General features: G+C 36.2%; 1 protein-coding gene and 1 pseudogene across 1 annotated transcript in view; one reads left to right on the top strand and one right to left on the bottom strand.

Annotated features, from left to right (window-relative positions):
- LRRIQ3 (leucine rich repeats and IQ motif containing 3) overlaps nt 1–17,528 on the bottom strand; it is a 235,148-nt gene that overhangs the window by 164,470 nt on the left and 53,150 nt on the right. The window contains exons 4-6 of the mRNA XM_037826915.1: nt 16,110–16,218; nt 6,024–6,272; nt 5,112–5,435 (exon numbers count right to left, since the gene is read on the bottom strand). Of these exons, the coding sequence (XP_037682843.1) occupies nt 5,112–5,435; nt 6,024–6,272 (573 nt within the window). The 5' untranslated portion in view covers nt 16,110–16,218. The remainder of the gene's footprint in view (nt 1–5,111; nt 5,436–6,023; nt 6,273–16,109; nt 16,219–17,528) is intronic.
- On the top strand, nt 14,565–16,250 carry LOC119527167 (annotated as a pseudogene).

Here is a 17,528-nt window from a genome sequence, read left to right as displayed (position 1 = left end):
TCTCTGCCTGTGTTATCTTCACCCTTGTCTGGGTCAGAGCACTGGGAACTGAAAATGGCTGAGGCTTTCTCCACCGAGCTGAAAAAGGGACAGAAAGCCCCTTTCAGGGCCTGTCCGCATCCACCCTCTAGTTCTCCAAAGTCAATCATCACCAAAAGCCTCCATCTGCTTGTTGGGGATTCATATCTTTTATTGAGCAGTCCATGTTTGCTAATTAAAACCCCAGTTGGAGCTCAGCTGAGCTATATTCGCTTGCTCAGAGAGTGCTGCTCTCTTGCACCATGAGGCTTTGTAGTTTGGGCCATGGGGGGAGGAAGCTCCTGGCTTGGATCCACAGTTTTTACTTACAGAACTTATGCTGCAATCTCAGGCATTCTTCCCAATTCAGGTTGTTGTATGATGAGTGGACAGCCACACTTGCCCCACCACCACCACAGTTATTCCAGATTATTTACTAGTTGTTCCTGGTTGTTTATTAGTTGTTCCAGGGGGACAAACTAGCTCCCACTCCTCTCTATGCTGCCATCTTCTTCCATCTCTCTGATTAATTTTTAACACTCAGTTTTAGATAGTCCTAGTTCTTGGTATGATGAGTTTATTTTGAAAAATCTAGAAATTTTCATATTATCTTATAAGACTCCGGATCTTATTTAAACCTTCTGTTTTAGCTGGTTTTATCTGACACTGTTCCATCAGGAAGCTAGGGTGTCACCATCTCATTACTTCCAGAAAGAGGTAGAAGTCCAGGTTCCACACCTTTTCAAGTTGATCCCTATTGTGAGGGTGGAGTGGGGGGAGGTGCTTATTGTTACTTCTGGGTGGGGGTAGGAGTTTCAGCTCTGCACATGGTCTTCACTGACAATGAATGGGTATGGTGTCATTATTACTCAGAAATGGTGAAAGTTTTCCTCTGACATCACCCCAGTGGAGAAGGAGTGGAATGAATGCCTCATTACTGCTGGAATCAGCAGGATTTGTCCTTGGTCAGCAGGGATGAAATCCCTGGCTCCCTAGTTGACCTTTCTGACATTTCCCCAGCAGGTGTTAGGTCAACTCATCACAGCCTCATTAAGGTAGAAGCCTAGGCTCCCACTCAGCCTTTGCTGCCACAGGTGGAGGTTACACCACAGTTTTTTGACTGGAGTACCACAGTTATTATCTAAAAGTTTTATGTCTTGTTAGGTTGCCCCTTTCCTTGCCCTTTTGATAGAGAGAGGAGTCCTCTGTTGAGGATTTTTTTATCTGCATGATTAGCCTTTCTAGGTTGCTATGTTATTAAGTTCAAAGTTTGAGAAATATGAAGTAAATAAAACAACAACAAAGGAACTCACCATTGTTTCATTCCTTGGGTTCTGAGTTCCCTAGCCTGCATACTTTCTTTTCTTTACCTTTGAGAGCTTTCTTAAATTTGTTTTATATATAATCTCCAGGGACTTTAGTTGAATTTTGCAAGAGGAATATGGAAAAGTAAATCCACCTCATCTCAGAAGCAGAATTCTCTGTGCTTTCTTTTTAGTGACATAATTTATTGAGGTATATATGTTAAGTTCTCTCTCTACTGTAATATTTTCTACCAATTTATTCTCTTATTTCCAAAAAGTATTTATTTTTATGTCTTTGCAAAATACCATTTTGTTCATTAACACTTGGAACTAAAACATCTTTATCATGGTTGTTAGTTTTTATATCAATTGGAAGAGATCCTATTTATGGACATTAAATCTTTGTGTGCTGTATATTGGTTGAGATTAGTGTGAAGTCCTCTGCTTTATTCTCCTCATTATATATTTTCTTAGCTTTTTTTTTTCTGTATTACTTTGGTTTTTGGACTCAATATTTCTCATAATAAATATCTTTATTTTAGTTTTTGTATTTATTTATAATTCATATCACATTCATTAATGTAAATAATATTAACCTTGATAAATATAGTCTTTCTTATGGCACTCTGCCTTACTTTTGTGTGTGTTTCAGAAAGGCTACACTTTCTTTTTCATCCTCTTCTGTTTTTTAGGAAACAAAAACATATTTAATTTTACAAACACAGTCTGTAATCTATATTATCCTAGTTACTGGGTCAATCTTAAAGTCATTTTTTAATATTCCTTTGATGATCATATATCATTCATACACATTTCATACTTATTTGGACATTTACAGTGGTGTTAAGAACAAATGGATTCTAAATGCTTAAGCTAAAAATACTGACCTTGAAATATCAATCATGTACTGCATTTTCAATTTCTTTTTCACTGTGTGACAGACAATGTTAGCTGCTTTCCAAAGACCTATCTTACCTACTTACACCTAGAGGAGTCATTGTTTTCCTAACACAAAATGACAAACTTAGCTGGCATGAGCTGTCTGCCCTCACAAACACCCTTTCTTCTTGCCTAGAGTGCATGCCTGGATATGAAGCAGCTCATTGTCTATCCACTTCCTAGGATGGAAGAATCTTGGTCCTTGATGATTTCCTTGAGAAGCTACACAGAAGGAAGGCCTATCTCTGAACTTTTTGTTACATGAAAACATAAAATCCTTTTAGTTGATTTTCTATTACATGAAAACAAAATGCAATCCCAATTGACATAAATTGGTTCCTTTCTCAGATCACACCCATCTTTAAACATTTACATATATATAATGATAAAAATATAGATATATATCCCTCTAATATATGCTAAGCACTTAAATTTTCTGAAGTTACTTTGATTTCATAAACAAGAAGAAGCATTTTCCTCTTTCTACAAAATATAAATGCTGTCCAATTAGACTCAATAAAACAAAGGTCTAGAAATCATTTTATGTCATAATTAAGGATGAAAATGACCCTTCTAGATATTTTTGATGTGTTATAGGGCATAAATTTTAGTTAACTATTAAATTTGTTTCTTCTAGAATGAATGTATATTGCTTTAATTTTTAAAGTTATGCCTTCCTGATAAATGAATGGGAACACATTGAAATAACTGTGTGAACTATTATAAGGTTTATTACTATTTTCATAATATACTTATAACTCATTAATAATAAGTGCTATTAAATGTTCAGCAGATACATCTCAACATTACTAAATATCTCTCCCCATGGATACTGATTTAATATTTATCAAAAGTTTGTTTATATTGCTATGGATTAAATAAAAATCAAATAATAAAACATTATTCCTTATAGCCTAAATAATTTAGGTTATCTATATATCTCCAAGGCTTACTACATGTATGATGGAGGCAGAGATGCAAGCCAAGGATCTTCAAGGATTGAGACTAGCCAGCACCAGAACACTACAGACTTCAGGGAGAAAGCATGGTCTTGCTGACACCTTCATTTTGGACATCTAGCCTCCAAAATTGTGTGTTTAATTAATGCCTGTTGTTTAAACTAACCCACTATAGAGGATCTATTATAGCAGCTCTGGCAAACAGGAGAGAGAGATGATGAAGAATAAATAAGTAAAAATAAGATATTTTTCAGAAAGGCATTCCCATTCCACCCTAGCTAAATTAGCCTACATCTCCACCCCTCTCATCCTATGTTATTGCCTTCTTTTGTTTTCTTTAGCAATTAACATTATCTGAATTTTATGGTTATTTTGTTTTTTAGGTTCTGTGTTTATTTCCTGTCTCTTCTTACTGGACTTTTTGAGGGCAGAAACTTTGTCAGTATTATGTATCACTGAATCCCTAAGCTTAAAATAATCAGTCACATACTAAATACTCAATACTTGGTAAATGAATGAATGGAAAAAAATGAATGAAAAAAAATTTTAAATGCCTACCATAGGATTTTTTTTTACAGAATATTTGTCATCCACTACTTTACACTGTCTTCTTCCTTCTTTGCCACTGCTTTCTGCTTAATCAACCCAATCACATTATCTTTGGCCTAAAGTCATTGGTTTCCCTGCCGTCATTTGTCTCCCACCCACCCTCCATTAATCTGCTAATAAAACACTGGAATAACCACACCTTTTAAAAACTTCATCAATACCATTTATTCATAGTATACCTATTATTAGAAAAGCACTTTAATTTCCTACTCAAATAACGTCAACAGATCTTCAATGCATTCAGGAAGAAATCAAAACTCCTTAGTATGTCATCCAAGGTTCTTCTCAACACTCCTCCCACCCTACTTGCCATTACTTCTTTAAATAAAACCAAGTCATTTTTATTGTCCTTAAAAGGGCCCAGGTTTAAACATCCAGACTTAAATACTGTCTCCTTTTTTATTTTCCTAAGTTTTTTTATATATTTTTACAAAATCATTATTTTGCTCTTAAATATGCAGTTATAAAAATCTTCCAACTTTCTAATCTCCAGCCTTTCCACACATAATCACTGTTTAGTGTTTATTTACCCTTTCAGATATGATCACTGTTCAAAATGATTTGCTCTTTTGCCTCAAATTTTCCATGCATATACATGTGAATTTATATATTAACATATTATAAACATTGTTCTGCAGCATACTTGTATTCTAACTTACTTTATCTTGTAGCTGATTACTTAACAACTTCAGAGTTAACCCCCACGTCTGAACACTTACATGATTTACTTGATCTATCATTCATTATGGCATGAAGCATACTTTCTTAATTTTTATCTATTGATTTCTGTATTCTATAATCTCTAACTGTGTATCGACTTTTACCAATCAACTCTTGCAAGATTTTAAAAATCAACATATACTTATGGTTTGATTGTGTCCATGTCACCAAATTAACTGTTTAGGAATTGAATATTTTTATCCTCTTTTAATAAATAATCCAAACTGTCCTTTAAGAAATTAAAAAAAAAAAAAAATATATTTCCCAAAGGAATCATCCAAATACCAAAAACCTTAAAAAGTTATGGATCTCATTTTATTTTTCTTAAAAATCTTGCTTCTCTACCATGTGATATATTTAGGCCCAACTGTTTATATGCAGTAGGCATAGAAGCTTTTTAAAATTTCCATATATAAAGTCATTATAATATATTCACTGGTTTATATTTTATATAAATAATGAAAAAAAATTAAGAAGTTTATACAATTTAGTATAAAACTTAGAAGCTAAAGCTTTACTTCCATAAATTTATTTATAAAGAAATCCTAATGAAGCCAATTACCTTTCTCAAAGCAGGGCAGATATTAAAAAAAAGTCGATGGTTATATGTTCTGAATCTTTCAGGAAGATGCCAGTTCTGAATTATTTCTTCATCAGAAATAACATGATGATCCAGAGCTTTGAGAGACCATATACTGTTAACAAGAACATGTCTATATCCTTTTTTAAGGCTCACTGGACAATCAAACATAGTGAGGGCAATGAGGTTAGGACAAGCAGATAATGCACATACATTCTTTAACTTCACAAAACCATTGTCATGAAGATAGAGGAGTTTTAGGTTCTTCAATCCACTCCAAAATTTTGTGTCTGGCAGACTCTTTATCTGAAATAGTAAAAATAATAATACTTTAAATTCAAATATTATTCTATGAAGTGCATGGGAAAGGGACAAACATCTATCATACATCTTCTAAAATTCATATTTTTCTCAAATGACAAATTTCTAATTAATAGACAAAAAGAGAATTTGTAATTGTCCAAATGATGACTGGGGAAAAGCATGATACACTGGGCATTTGGAATAAGTTATAAATATTTGAGTAATTAAATGAATAAATATATATACTTCCATTCAGTAAAACCTTCTTTGTGATAGTCTGACTCTAAATGATTCTTAAATAGTTTTCTTAAGGAGAACTTAAGGAGTCAAAAAGTATACTTAATCCATACTAAGGACTTGAAGGAGTAAATTATATCAAATAAAGCACTGCTTGTTTATATTTCTTAATTTTCAATTATTGTTTACATTTTAAATTTTGTTTATATACATTTTAAATTTTTATTTATTTTTTTAAATTTTGTTTACATTTGTATAAAAACTTCTGGGAGAAATACTGTAGATAGACAACAGAAGTGCTTATTATATATAACTCTGATTTATACATAGATATCTAGAATGGCTATTGCTCACCTGATTTCCATGGAGATCTAGTTTGACTAATTTTAAACAACTCTGAAGTGGACGAATATCTGTAATAAAATTGTTTGAGAAGATGCATACTTTAAGAGAAATACATGATTGCAAATTTTCCATAGATTTTAAATGAAGACCATTGAACTTTATAAAAACAAAGTCTTTTTGATCTTCAACAATGTTCTCATTATAGTGACTCCATTCTTCATGGCTGGTTAGCTCTCTTATGATTGTTCCATGAAACATCTAGAAAAAAAAGGAAAATTCCTTTAAAAAGCTGTTTACTTTGGAAAATAATTTAATCTGAATAATAAAAAATTTGCTAATATATGATGACAATAAAAATGGGCAGAAACATTAAAATAAGGAAAAAGAATATCTAATTCCCATAGCACCTTTTATCCTGAAGCATCTTAAGTGTCTAATATTTATATAACTACTACTCAAAAAAGTATCACTGCACTCACCAATGAAGCTAGTCAATAAAAGGAAAAATAAATTCTTTTTTTTAGACTACTTATAGAACATCAAATTCATTGCCATAGCTGAGATAAAAATGTCATATTTAGGTGAGACAAACAAAAACACACAAACAAAACTATACCACCGTAGCGTAACTGCTATAAAAATTTTGATTATAGGGTACTGTTAAATAAAGAAATACATAGAAATGATAAACCCCAAAATCAAGATAGTAGTCACCTCTGTGGGACTGAAAAATACAGCTAGGTACAATTAAGGTGCAATACAGGGCTTCAAATGAATCAGTAAGTATTTATTTCTTAAAGAGAAAATTGGTCACCTCATTATTTATTTTTATGTTCAATGCACTTAGGCAATTAGGATTCCAAATTCTAATAGATTTAAAGTATGACTAGTTAAATGTACATAAAACTTATAAAGCAAAACTGTTTCACATATTTCATATGGTATTTCTTAAGTACAAGAAATATATTTCTTAAGATTATGTAAAAGGCTTTTGCTTTGTTTTCATGTCTATCAATATCAGATTACACTGGATTACTTCTATATAAATTCACAAAGAATACTTTCTCACACCAGTATCAAAACAATTTTCTGAAATGCCTTGTGGTTAATTCATGACCTAAATGCCTGAAAATAAAACTGCAGGAAAACACAGAGAGAAGTCATACTGCCTATTCTCTCACAAGAGAAGTCCATTATCCATTTCATTCCAGATTCAGAAAAGTTATCATACTTTTAATCAGTTTTAAAATGAAGATACCTTGCCATCTTAAAAAAAATTCAATGCAAGATAAAATTTCAGCTTTAAAGTTACCATTGTACAAAAAACAAAGTACACTGATAAAGAGATACAGCTTTTTTCTAAAATCTAAGACCGAACACCTATTTTAAGGAATAACATGTATATTCTCATCTTCAAACTGAAATGAAAGTCAGATGAATATCATTTTCCCCTTTATTGATTTAAGTATATCACAAATCTACTTTCATCTTTTCTCTCATCTACACTTATTTCACATTGTCTTACCTTGTGCCATCAGAGGCAAAACTGTAACACTACAAGTTCTCTGGAAAGAGGATATTTGCAGGCTGTCTACAATGTACGAGGTATAGTCTATGCCATATGGATAGCAAATTAGACAAATACTCCTTGCCTTCCCAGAGCTTCCAGTCTAGCAATGAAGACATGTTAAATGAACAATTACAAACGCAGTAAGTTCTAAAAACAAGAAATTCATATGCTAAGGATGCTTATAGCTAGAGAAGGATATTTGCTGCAGAAAGAAAGTTCATAGGAGTGTCTCGACATGCTGTCTCAGTGGTCTTCTAAGTGTTCCCCTTACTGTAGGCAACTTCAGCTTTAATAAAAGGTAGTCATTCTAGTAATAATTTGGAAGAGAAGAATATATGAGCTCAAGTGGCTTATCTGGACTTACGGAAAAATTAAACACTTCCTCCATTTGGAAGGATCTGCTTCTGCCATATGCAGGAAACTAGGACATCATGATACCAGAGAGAAAAAATGTGAAAATCCAGATAAATCCTTGCTACTTTTTGAAGAAATTGGCTAATTTTCATATCCTGGTCAGGACCTAAAACAGTAATCCTCAAACTCATCAGAAAATTCATCAGAAGTTTTCTTCCAAAGTTGCTGTACCATTCTGAATCTTCACCATCAGTGAAGAAGTTTCTGTTGCTCCATATCCTTGTTAGCAATTGGTGTGTTTTGGAGTTTAGCCATTCTAATAGGAGTGTAGTGTCATTTGTTTTAGTTTCCCAGCGGCTAAAACAAATACCATATAACGGGTTGGCTTAAACAATGGGAATTTATTAGCTCACAGTTTTGAAGCTAGGAGAAATCCAAAATTGAAACAATAGCAAGATGATGTTTTTTCCCTGAAGACTGTGGCATTCTAAGGCCAGCTGCTGGTGAATCTTGGTCCTTGGCTTTTCTGTCACATGGCAATGCACATAGCAGCTACTTTCTCTTCCAGTCACACTGACTTGCTGCTTATGGCTGCACCCCATGGCTTCTTTCTCCATCTACTTTCACTCTGGTTATAAAGAACTCCACTTTAATCCAGATTTAAGCCCCACCTGATTCATTTGGGCCACACATTAACTAAAGTAACATTGCAAAGTGATCTTATTTATAATTTCTCCACACTCACCAGAATTCACACCAAGACCAAGAACTTGTTCAAACTGGGGTGCACAATTCAATCCACCATATAATTGTTGCCTTAACTTGCAATTCACTAATGACATATAATTGAGCATGTTTTCATATGCTTATTCGCCATCTGTATATCTTCTTTCGTGAGGTGTCTCATCAGATCTTTTACACAGTTTTTAATTTGATTGTTTTCTTATTGAGTTTTAAGAGTTCTTTGCATATTTTTGATAAAAATCCTTTATCAGGTACATGTTTGCATGTATGTATTTGGACTCTGGCTTGTCTTTTCATTCTATTAACAATATCTTTCACAGAGCAGACATATTCAGTTTTTTAATGCAATTTTATTGAGATATGTCACATACCATACAAAGTATACAATTAATGACTCATAGCATTATCACATAGTTGTGCATTTATTACCAGAATCAATTTTAGAACACTTTCACTACTCAGGAAGCAAAAAAAAAACAAAAAAAAAAAAAAAAAAAAAAACACCCCAAACATCTATATCCTTTTTCTCTCACTATTACTGACCTCTAGCATTGGTGTGGGATATTTGTTACTGTTGATGAAAGAATATTAAGATATTAATGTCAATTATAGTCCATAGTTTGCAATAGGGGCATTTTTCCCCATATACCACTCTATTATTTGTAATAGTTACACACATTAGTTCTAGTTCATGGAGGAAATTTTTTATACTTGTACTGTTAATTACAGTCATCATCCACCACAACATTTACTGAGTTATACATTCCCAAATTTTAACCTCAGGCTTTCCTTCTGTTGACATATATGACTCTAAACTTCCTCTGTCAACCACACTCACACACACAGTTCAGTACTGTTAATTACACTCACAAAAATATGCTACCATTACTTCTACACATTTCCACTCATTTAATTGCAACCTAGTTAAAAATTCTGTATATCATAAGCAACCACTCCCCATTCACTAGCCTCATTCTATCTCCTGATAATCTATATTCTGGATTCCATGTCCATGCATTTACAAAGTATCATTAGTTCATTTTAGTGAGATCATGTGATATTTTTCCTTTTGTACCTGGCTTATTTCACTCAGTATAATGTCCTCAAGATTCATCCATGCTGTCGCATACTTCAGGATTTCATTCCTTTTTACTGCTAAATAAAATTCCACCATATGTATATACCACATTTTGTTTATCCATTCATCAGCTGATGAACACTTGAATTGTTTTGCTCTTTTGGCAATTGTGAATAATGCCGCTATGAACGTCTGCATGCAAATGTCTGTTAGTGGTCCTGCTTTCAATTCCTCTGGGTATACACTGAGAAGTCAGATTGCCAGATCATAGGGCAACTCTATACTTAGCTTTCTGAGGATATGCCAAACCGTCTTCCACAGCAGCTATACCATTTTACATTCCAAGCAGCAGTGAATAAGTATTCCTAGCCTATTTCTCCACATCCTCTTCAACACCTGTTGTTTCCTGTTTGTTTACCAGTGGTCATTCTAATAGGTATGAAATGATAGCTCACTGTGGTTTTGGTTTGCATTGCCCTAAAAGCAAGTGTAGATAAACATCTTTTCATGTGCTTCTTAGCCATTTGTATTTCCCTTGGAAAACTGTCTATTCATACATTCTGCTCATTTTTCAATTAGGTTGTCTTTTTATTGTAGAGTTTCAGGAATTCTTTAGTTACTCTGGATAGCACACACTAATCAGATATGTAGTTTCCAAATATTTTCACCCATTGATCTGACTGCTTTTTTCACCTTTTTGACAAAATCCTTTAAAGCACAAAAGTATTCCAATTTTAAGGAGGGCCCATGAATCTATCTTTTCTTTCATTACTCGTGCTTTGGGTGTAAGGTCTAAGAAACTACCATGTATCACTGGATCTTGAAAATGTTTCCCTAAATTTTCTTCTCAGAGTCTTATGGTTCTGTCTCGTATTTAGATATTTGATCCATTTTGAGTTACTTTTCATACAGAGAGTGAGATAGGGATCTTCTTTCATTCTTTTGGATATGGATATCCAGTTCTCCCAACACCATTTATTGAAGAGACTGTTCTGTCCCAGTTGTGTGGACTTGGGAGCCCTGCCAAAAATCAACTGACCAAGAGGCAGGGCAAGATATTAGTAGTAAGGTATGGAATTTAGTTACTCCTTTAGGGCAGCTGGAAAATAGCCAGGAACTATCTGGAACAACTGTTTGGGGGACTTCTGTGTCTGGACACACACTGTACACCAGTCTGGAATGGGTGAAATGGCTGAGACTGCAGCAAATAACTTGTAAGTTTCCCTGGCTAGAGGGCTGGTGCACCATCAACCATAGGCATGGCAGACTGTCTTGGAGTTAGTTACCCAAGGGAAAAAGAAACAGTGTCTGCTGGGAGCAAGGAGGGGGTGTCAACCAGGCTCCAACTGCAGAATTAATGAACAAATTTGAACTGCTGAATATAAGCTCCAAGCACAGATAAATCAAAAGCAAACATGAAAGGAAACAGGAGGTTCCAGTCCAGCAGAGAGGAGGTAGGGATAACACAACAAAAAAAAAAAAGAGACTTTTGGAGTTGGAGGAGCTCAGCATACTGAAAAACAACTAGGCCCTAAGGAAAAGGGGCACACAGAAACAGGCACCAACTCTGGCTCTTGACTGGCAAACCCAGGGAGCTGGGGTCCAGCTCTGAAAAGGGTTTTTCTTTTTTTTCTTTTCATTTCTTTCTCTCCAATTCTTTATTTTTTTTTTATCTTTTCAGTATCTCATTACAGTTACCAGAACCTCAGGTTTCAGCACTGCACTGGGCAAGGGTGGAATTAAAGTTATCTGAGAGCAACTAGTCAGGGGAAAGAGATAATTCACTAAAGGTCATATCTTTAAATAGTCTATACTGGGAGCAAGGGAAACTAGTTAGGCAAAGCTAAAACCGTGGCTTTAATTCTGGCAGACAGGAAGAGGAAAAAATAAAATGAAATAAAATAAAAAAGAATAAAGAAGGAGGCTTTTGGAGTCAGCAGTGCTCAGAGTGCTGGAAAGAGGCTGAACCCCATGAAGTGGGATGCAAATAGCCAGCTACTAGTTCCGGCTCTTGACTGGCAAAACATGGGGGCTGGGGAAAGGCTCTGAAAAGGGATTTCTTATTTTTTTTTCTTTTTTAAAAAACTTCTAAGTAGCTCAGTAGAGGATGCCTCAGATATTTTCAAGTGGCAGCTGGACCCAGGCAAGGATGGAGCTAAGATAGGTTTGAAAGACAAAGCAATGAGTCTAGTGGGGGAGATAATTCCCTAAAGGACATAACTTCCCTAAGAAAAGGGAGGGTGGGGCTGGAAAACAGAAAACAGCTGGAGTCAGCCATGCCCCTGGCAGGGACAGGCACTACATCTCTAGGCACCAGTGGAGAGCTGTGGGCTGACAAGCACCACCTGCTGGACAGGATAAGAAAAGCACAGAGTCTAGAGGTTTCACAGGAGGGTCTGACTACTTTGGAGTCTCATTCTCAGGGAAACTTGACACAGATCGCACCCTCCTCCTGAGACATGGGCTTGTCTTTACTAAGAAAATATGATTGGGGTCAATCATATCTGGGGAGACACCCTCACAGAAAGGTTACATAGAGGAACAGAAAAAACAAGAGCTGAAAAATTCTGATCAACTAAAAGGAAGCTATGTTAGAGGTCTAGAATAATTTTAACTGAACACCAAAGAAAAGATAGACAACAAAGCCAACAACAAGAAAACCCTAGGTAAAAGAGTGAAAATGAGCTCCAGAATAACTAATCAAGAAAATCAGATGTGTATACAGCTAAATATAATGAGCCACACCAGGGAACATGAAAATATGGACAAGCCACAGGAGCAAACTAACACTTCCACTGAGATATAGGAGTTGAAACAACTAATTAAAGATGTTGAAACAAATCTAAATCAAATCAATGAGCTGAAGGAAAATGCAGCAAAAGTGACGAACGATATAAAGAAGACGCTGGATGACCATAAGGAAGAATTCATAAGCTTGAAAAATCAAATGGCAGAACTTATAGGAAGAAAGACATAAAAGATGAGATGAAAAACACAATGGAGACATACAGAGTAGATTTAAAGAGGCAGGAGAGAGGATCAGTGAACCTGAAGACAGGACATCTGAAATTATACACACAAAAGAGCAAATAGGGAAAAGAATGGAAAAATACAAGCAGGGTCTTAAGGAACTGAATGAAAGATGACGTGCATAAATATATGTGTTATGAGTGTACCAGAAGGAGGAGACAAAGGAAAAGGGGCAGAAAGAATAATAGAAGAAATAATCACTGAAAATTTCCCAACTCATATGAAAGACATAAAATTACAGATTCAAGAAACACAGTGTACCCCAAAGAGAATAGATCTGAATAAACATACGCCAAGACACTTACTGATCAGATTGTCCAATGTCAAAGACAAAGAGAGAATTCTTAAAACAGCAAGAGAGAAGCAATCCATCATATACAAAGGAAGCTCAGTAAGACTATGTACAGATTTCTCCACAGAAACCATCCAAATGAGAAGGCAGTGGTATGACATATTGAAGATACTGAAAGAGAAATAGTGCCAACAAAAAGTTCTGTATCTAGCAAAACTGTCTTTTGAAATGAAGGAAAGTTTAAAATATTTTTAGACAGACTCTCTGAGGGAGTTTGTGAATAAGAGACCTGCTCTACAAGAAATATTAAAAGGAGTGCTACAGGCTGATTGGAAAAGATACAGAGATGTTTGAAGAAGAGTGCAGAAATGAAGACTATCAGGAAGGGTAAAAGGAGAGAGAGAAAAAAATAGGATATGACACATAAAATCCAAAAGACAAAATGGCAGAAGAAAGTGCTGCCCTTACAGTAATAACACTAAATGTTAATGGATTAAACTTCCCCAATAAAAAGACATAGACTGGCATAATGGATTACAAAACAGGACCCATCTATATGCTGTCTATAAGAAACTCACTTTAGACACAAGGACAAAAATAGATTGAAAGTGAAAGGTTGGAAAAAGATATTTCATGCAAACATGAAACGGGTTGGAAAAAGATATTGCATACAAAAAAAAACAGCAGGGGTAGCTATATTAATATCAGCCAAATTAGACTTCAAATGTAAAACAATTAAAAGAGACAAAGAAGGGCACTATATATTAATAAAAGGGACAATTCATCAAGAAAACATAATAATCATAAATATTTATGCAACAAACAAGAGAGCTCCAAAACAATGAGGCAAAAACTGACAACACTAAAAGGAGAAGTAGATATCTCTACATTAATAGTTGGAGACTTCAATACACCACTTTCATCAATGGAAACACCATCTAGAGAGAGGATCAAGAAGTAAATAGAGATGCTAAATAGAACAATAAATGAATAAGACTTGACAGACATTTATAGAATACTATACCCCACAATACCAGGATACATATTTTTCTCAAGTGCTCATGGATCATTCTCTAGGAGAGAGCACATGTTGGGTCACAAAGCAAGTCTCAACGAATTGTAAAATATTGATATTATCCAAAGCACTTTCTCAGATCTTAATGGAATGAAGTTTAAAACCAATACAGAAGGTTGGAAAATTCACAAATATATGGACGCTAAACACTTTCTTTAAAAATCAGTGGATAGGGTTGCACATTGAAGGGCCTGAGCAGCCCAGCCCCACTGGCCAGCTTTGTGTCAGTCAGTCATAGAGCGGTTGCCCAGAGCTACCGTGGTAGCAACAGGCAGTGGGGGACTAGGGGCCCTAGCTGAGCTGGCAGTTGGAAGAAGAGCCAGTGGCAGAGATGACAGAGGCAGAAGCAACCAGATCCTGGAGGTGGTGGCAGCGGGAGGAGCCGGAGCTGCCTGAGATGTTCAGTCATGAAACGAGTATGCACAGAGCAGATTCAGATGGCAGTGTCCTGCTACCTCAAACGCCATCAATATGTAGATTCAGAAGGTCCCCTAAAACAAGGATTGCGACTGTCATAGACTGCTGAAGAGATGGCAGCTAATCTCACAGTCCAATCAGAATCTGGTTGTGCCAACATAGTGTCTGCAGCTCCTTGCCAAGCTGAGTCCCAGCAATATGAAGTACAGTTTGGATGCCTGCAGAATTTTCTCAGTGAGCAGTCCGAAGAGCACAGTAGAAAGTTTTTATAGCCTCTTCCATAGAATGTTTTTGCAGAACGCTAGCCAGAAGGATGTCATTGAGCAGCTACAGACTACTCAAACCACCCAGGACATTCTGTCTAACTTTAAGCTTCGAGCATTCTTAGATAACAGTTATGTGGTCCTTCTCCAGGAAGACAGATAACAGCTACCTTATCTGCTACCTCCAAAGTAACAATACTGCCCTGTGCAAAGTCCTCATCTTACATATTCATCTGGATGTGCAGTCTGCCTAGAGAACAGACTACCAAGTTTATGCCAGTGGCAGTTCCTCACATAGTGAATGCAGCGGCTTAGAGCCCACTGACATGCCCACCCCTATTCTGCAGAATGAGGCTGTACTGGAGGTCTTTCAGGAGAGCATTAGGCAAGTCAAGGATGGGCCTCCTTCACTTACTACCATCTGTTTCTATGCCTTCTATAACACAGAGCAGCTGTTGAACACTGCAGAAATTTCCCCAGATAGTAAGCTGCTTGCTGCTGGGTTTGACAACTCCTGTATGAAACTTTGGAGTTTACGATCCAAGAAGTTAAAATCAGAACCCCATCAAGTAGATGTGTCCTGTATCTACTTGGCTTGTGATATTCTGGAGAAAGAGGATGATGAGGAGGATAACGCAGGCACAGAGATGAAGATACTGCAAGGACATTGCAGGCCTGTGTACAGCACAAGGTTCCTATCAGATAGCTCAGGATTGCTGTCTTATTCTGAAGACATGTCCATCCAGTATTGGGACCTGGGAAGTTTCACCAACACTGTGTTGTACCAAGGACATGCCTGTCCTGTGTGGGACCTGGACATCAGCCCGTATAGCCTATACTTTGCCAGTGGTTCCCATGACCGCACTGCAAGGCTTTGGTTATTTGACCGGACTTACCCACAGAGAATATATGCAGAACACCTGGCAGATGTGGACTGTGTCAAATTCCACCCTAATTCAAACTACTTAGCTACAGGCTCTACAGACAAGACTGTCCAGCTGTGGAACACCCAGCAGGGAAATTCCATGAGGCTCTTCACAGGCCACTGAGGCCCTGTGATTTCTTTTGCATTTTCTCCCAACGGTAAGTACTTGGCATCTGCTGGCGAGGACCAGAGGTTGAAGCTGTGGGACTTGGCATCCGGCACCCTTTAAAAAGAATTAAGAATTCACACAGACAATATCACCAGGCTTACTTTCAATCTGGACAGTAGCTTGATTGCCTCTGTCTCCATCGATAACTTCATTCCTTTGGGATATTAGGAATACTTACTGCAGTGCTCCGGCCGATGGCTTCTCCAGCGAACTTGTGGGTGTGTACACCAGGCAAACGAGTAATGTACTGAGTGTTCAGTTTATGGCCTGTAACCTTCTTCTAGTCACTGGAATTACACAAGAAAATCAGGAGCATTAATTTTTTATTTTGGTTTTAAAGGATTGGGGCAGTGGCAGAAGGCCTCAGGATTGCAAGTCTTAGAACAAACTGAGAATAAATCACTAACTCACTGAAAAACACTTCCCCACTTTTTCTTCCTTTCTCCTGTTGGCAGACATCCTTAGTATCCCACACCTTCCTTCAGCCCCCCTCAAATATCCAAGGACTGAAGTGGGGGGAGAAAGGTGGTGATGAGTCACATGAGATCAAGAATTAAGATGCTTCAGAGGTCAGATTGCAAGTTCTTACAAAGATCCCACTGTCACCTTGTGCAAGTACCTTAATGTCTCTGTCTCATTTCTCCCATTGGTAAAGCTGAGATAATAATACTTACCTCACAGGGGTGCTGGTTTTGATTAGAGGATGATTGCAAAGCACTTTGAAGATAAGCAGTGCTATAAGTGCTAAGTATTATCAATCACTTTGGTTGAAAGGAAATCCTTACTTGTTTAGGAATGCTGGGGTGGGAACTAGGAAAGGGGAGGGGAATAATCCTGGCCAAAGAAAAAAAAAAGTCTTCCCTTTTCTGTAATTACAAAGAACCAGAATTTTTTTATATAATTTTTATTATAATTATAATAATTATTATTATTGAGGAAGAAATCTAGCACTGGCAGAGGGTACTTTCTCTGCTTTTAACTTTCAGGTTTGATTCCTGGCACTGGCTGGGATACCTGGAATTTTGAGGTTCAGGGAATTTAGAGAATTTGGTAGCACAGTGTATTGGGAGAGAGGGAAAATTTCTGGGTAACAGACTGATCACTCTGGCTGACATGATTCTAGAAGTGGGTGGGTGAATTTGCTTGAGGAAATTTTGGGCTCTTACAGTGATGGTGGGAAAGAAAGATTCTTTTTATGGCTGCACTTCTGTCAATAATTCTCTCCCCTGAAAAGAAAGATTGTGGTAAAGAAATGAAAATAATTTGAAATTATAAGTCACAAGGTAGACTTAGAAAATCTTGAGTTTCCAAATGACCATTTATTCAGAGGTATAGCTTCTTCAAACTTCTTTTTTCTCCTGAGATTATCTGCTCCCACCTCCTGCACTGCAATACCAGTTTAAATGAACACTTTGTGAAAAAAATCCTAAGTACATATGTGCACATATAAAACTGTGCTTTGAGAATAAAGCAAGTTCTAATTTGTGGAAAAAAGGATTAAATATTTCTGTTTTCTGAAAAGAGTTATTTTGTATTTTTGTTTTCTATTAAAATGTATTTAGTTTCAAAAAAAAAAACTGGGTAAAGGAAGAAATTA

Source organism: Choloepus didactylus, chromosome 2 (genome assembly GCF_015220235.1).
Source record: "Choloepus didactylus isolate mChoDid1 chromosome 2, mChoDid1.pri, whole genome shotgun sequence".
Classification (NCBI taxonomy): Eukaryota; Metazoa; Chordata; class Mammalia; order Pilosa; family Megalonychidae; genus Choloepus; species Choloepus didactylus.
This window is presented reverse-complemented; position numbering and strand designations above follow the sequence as displayed.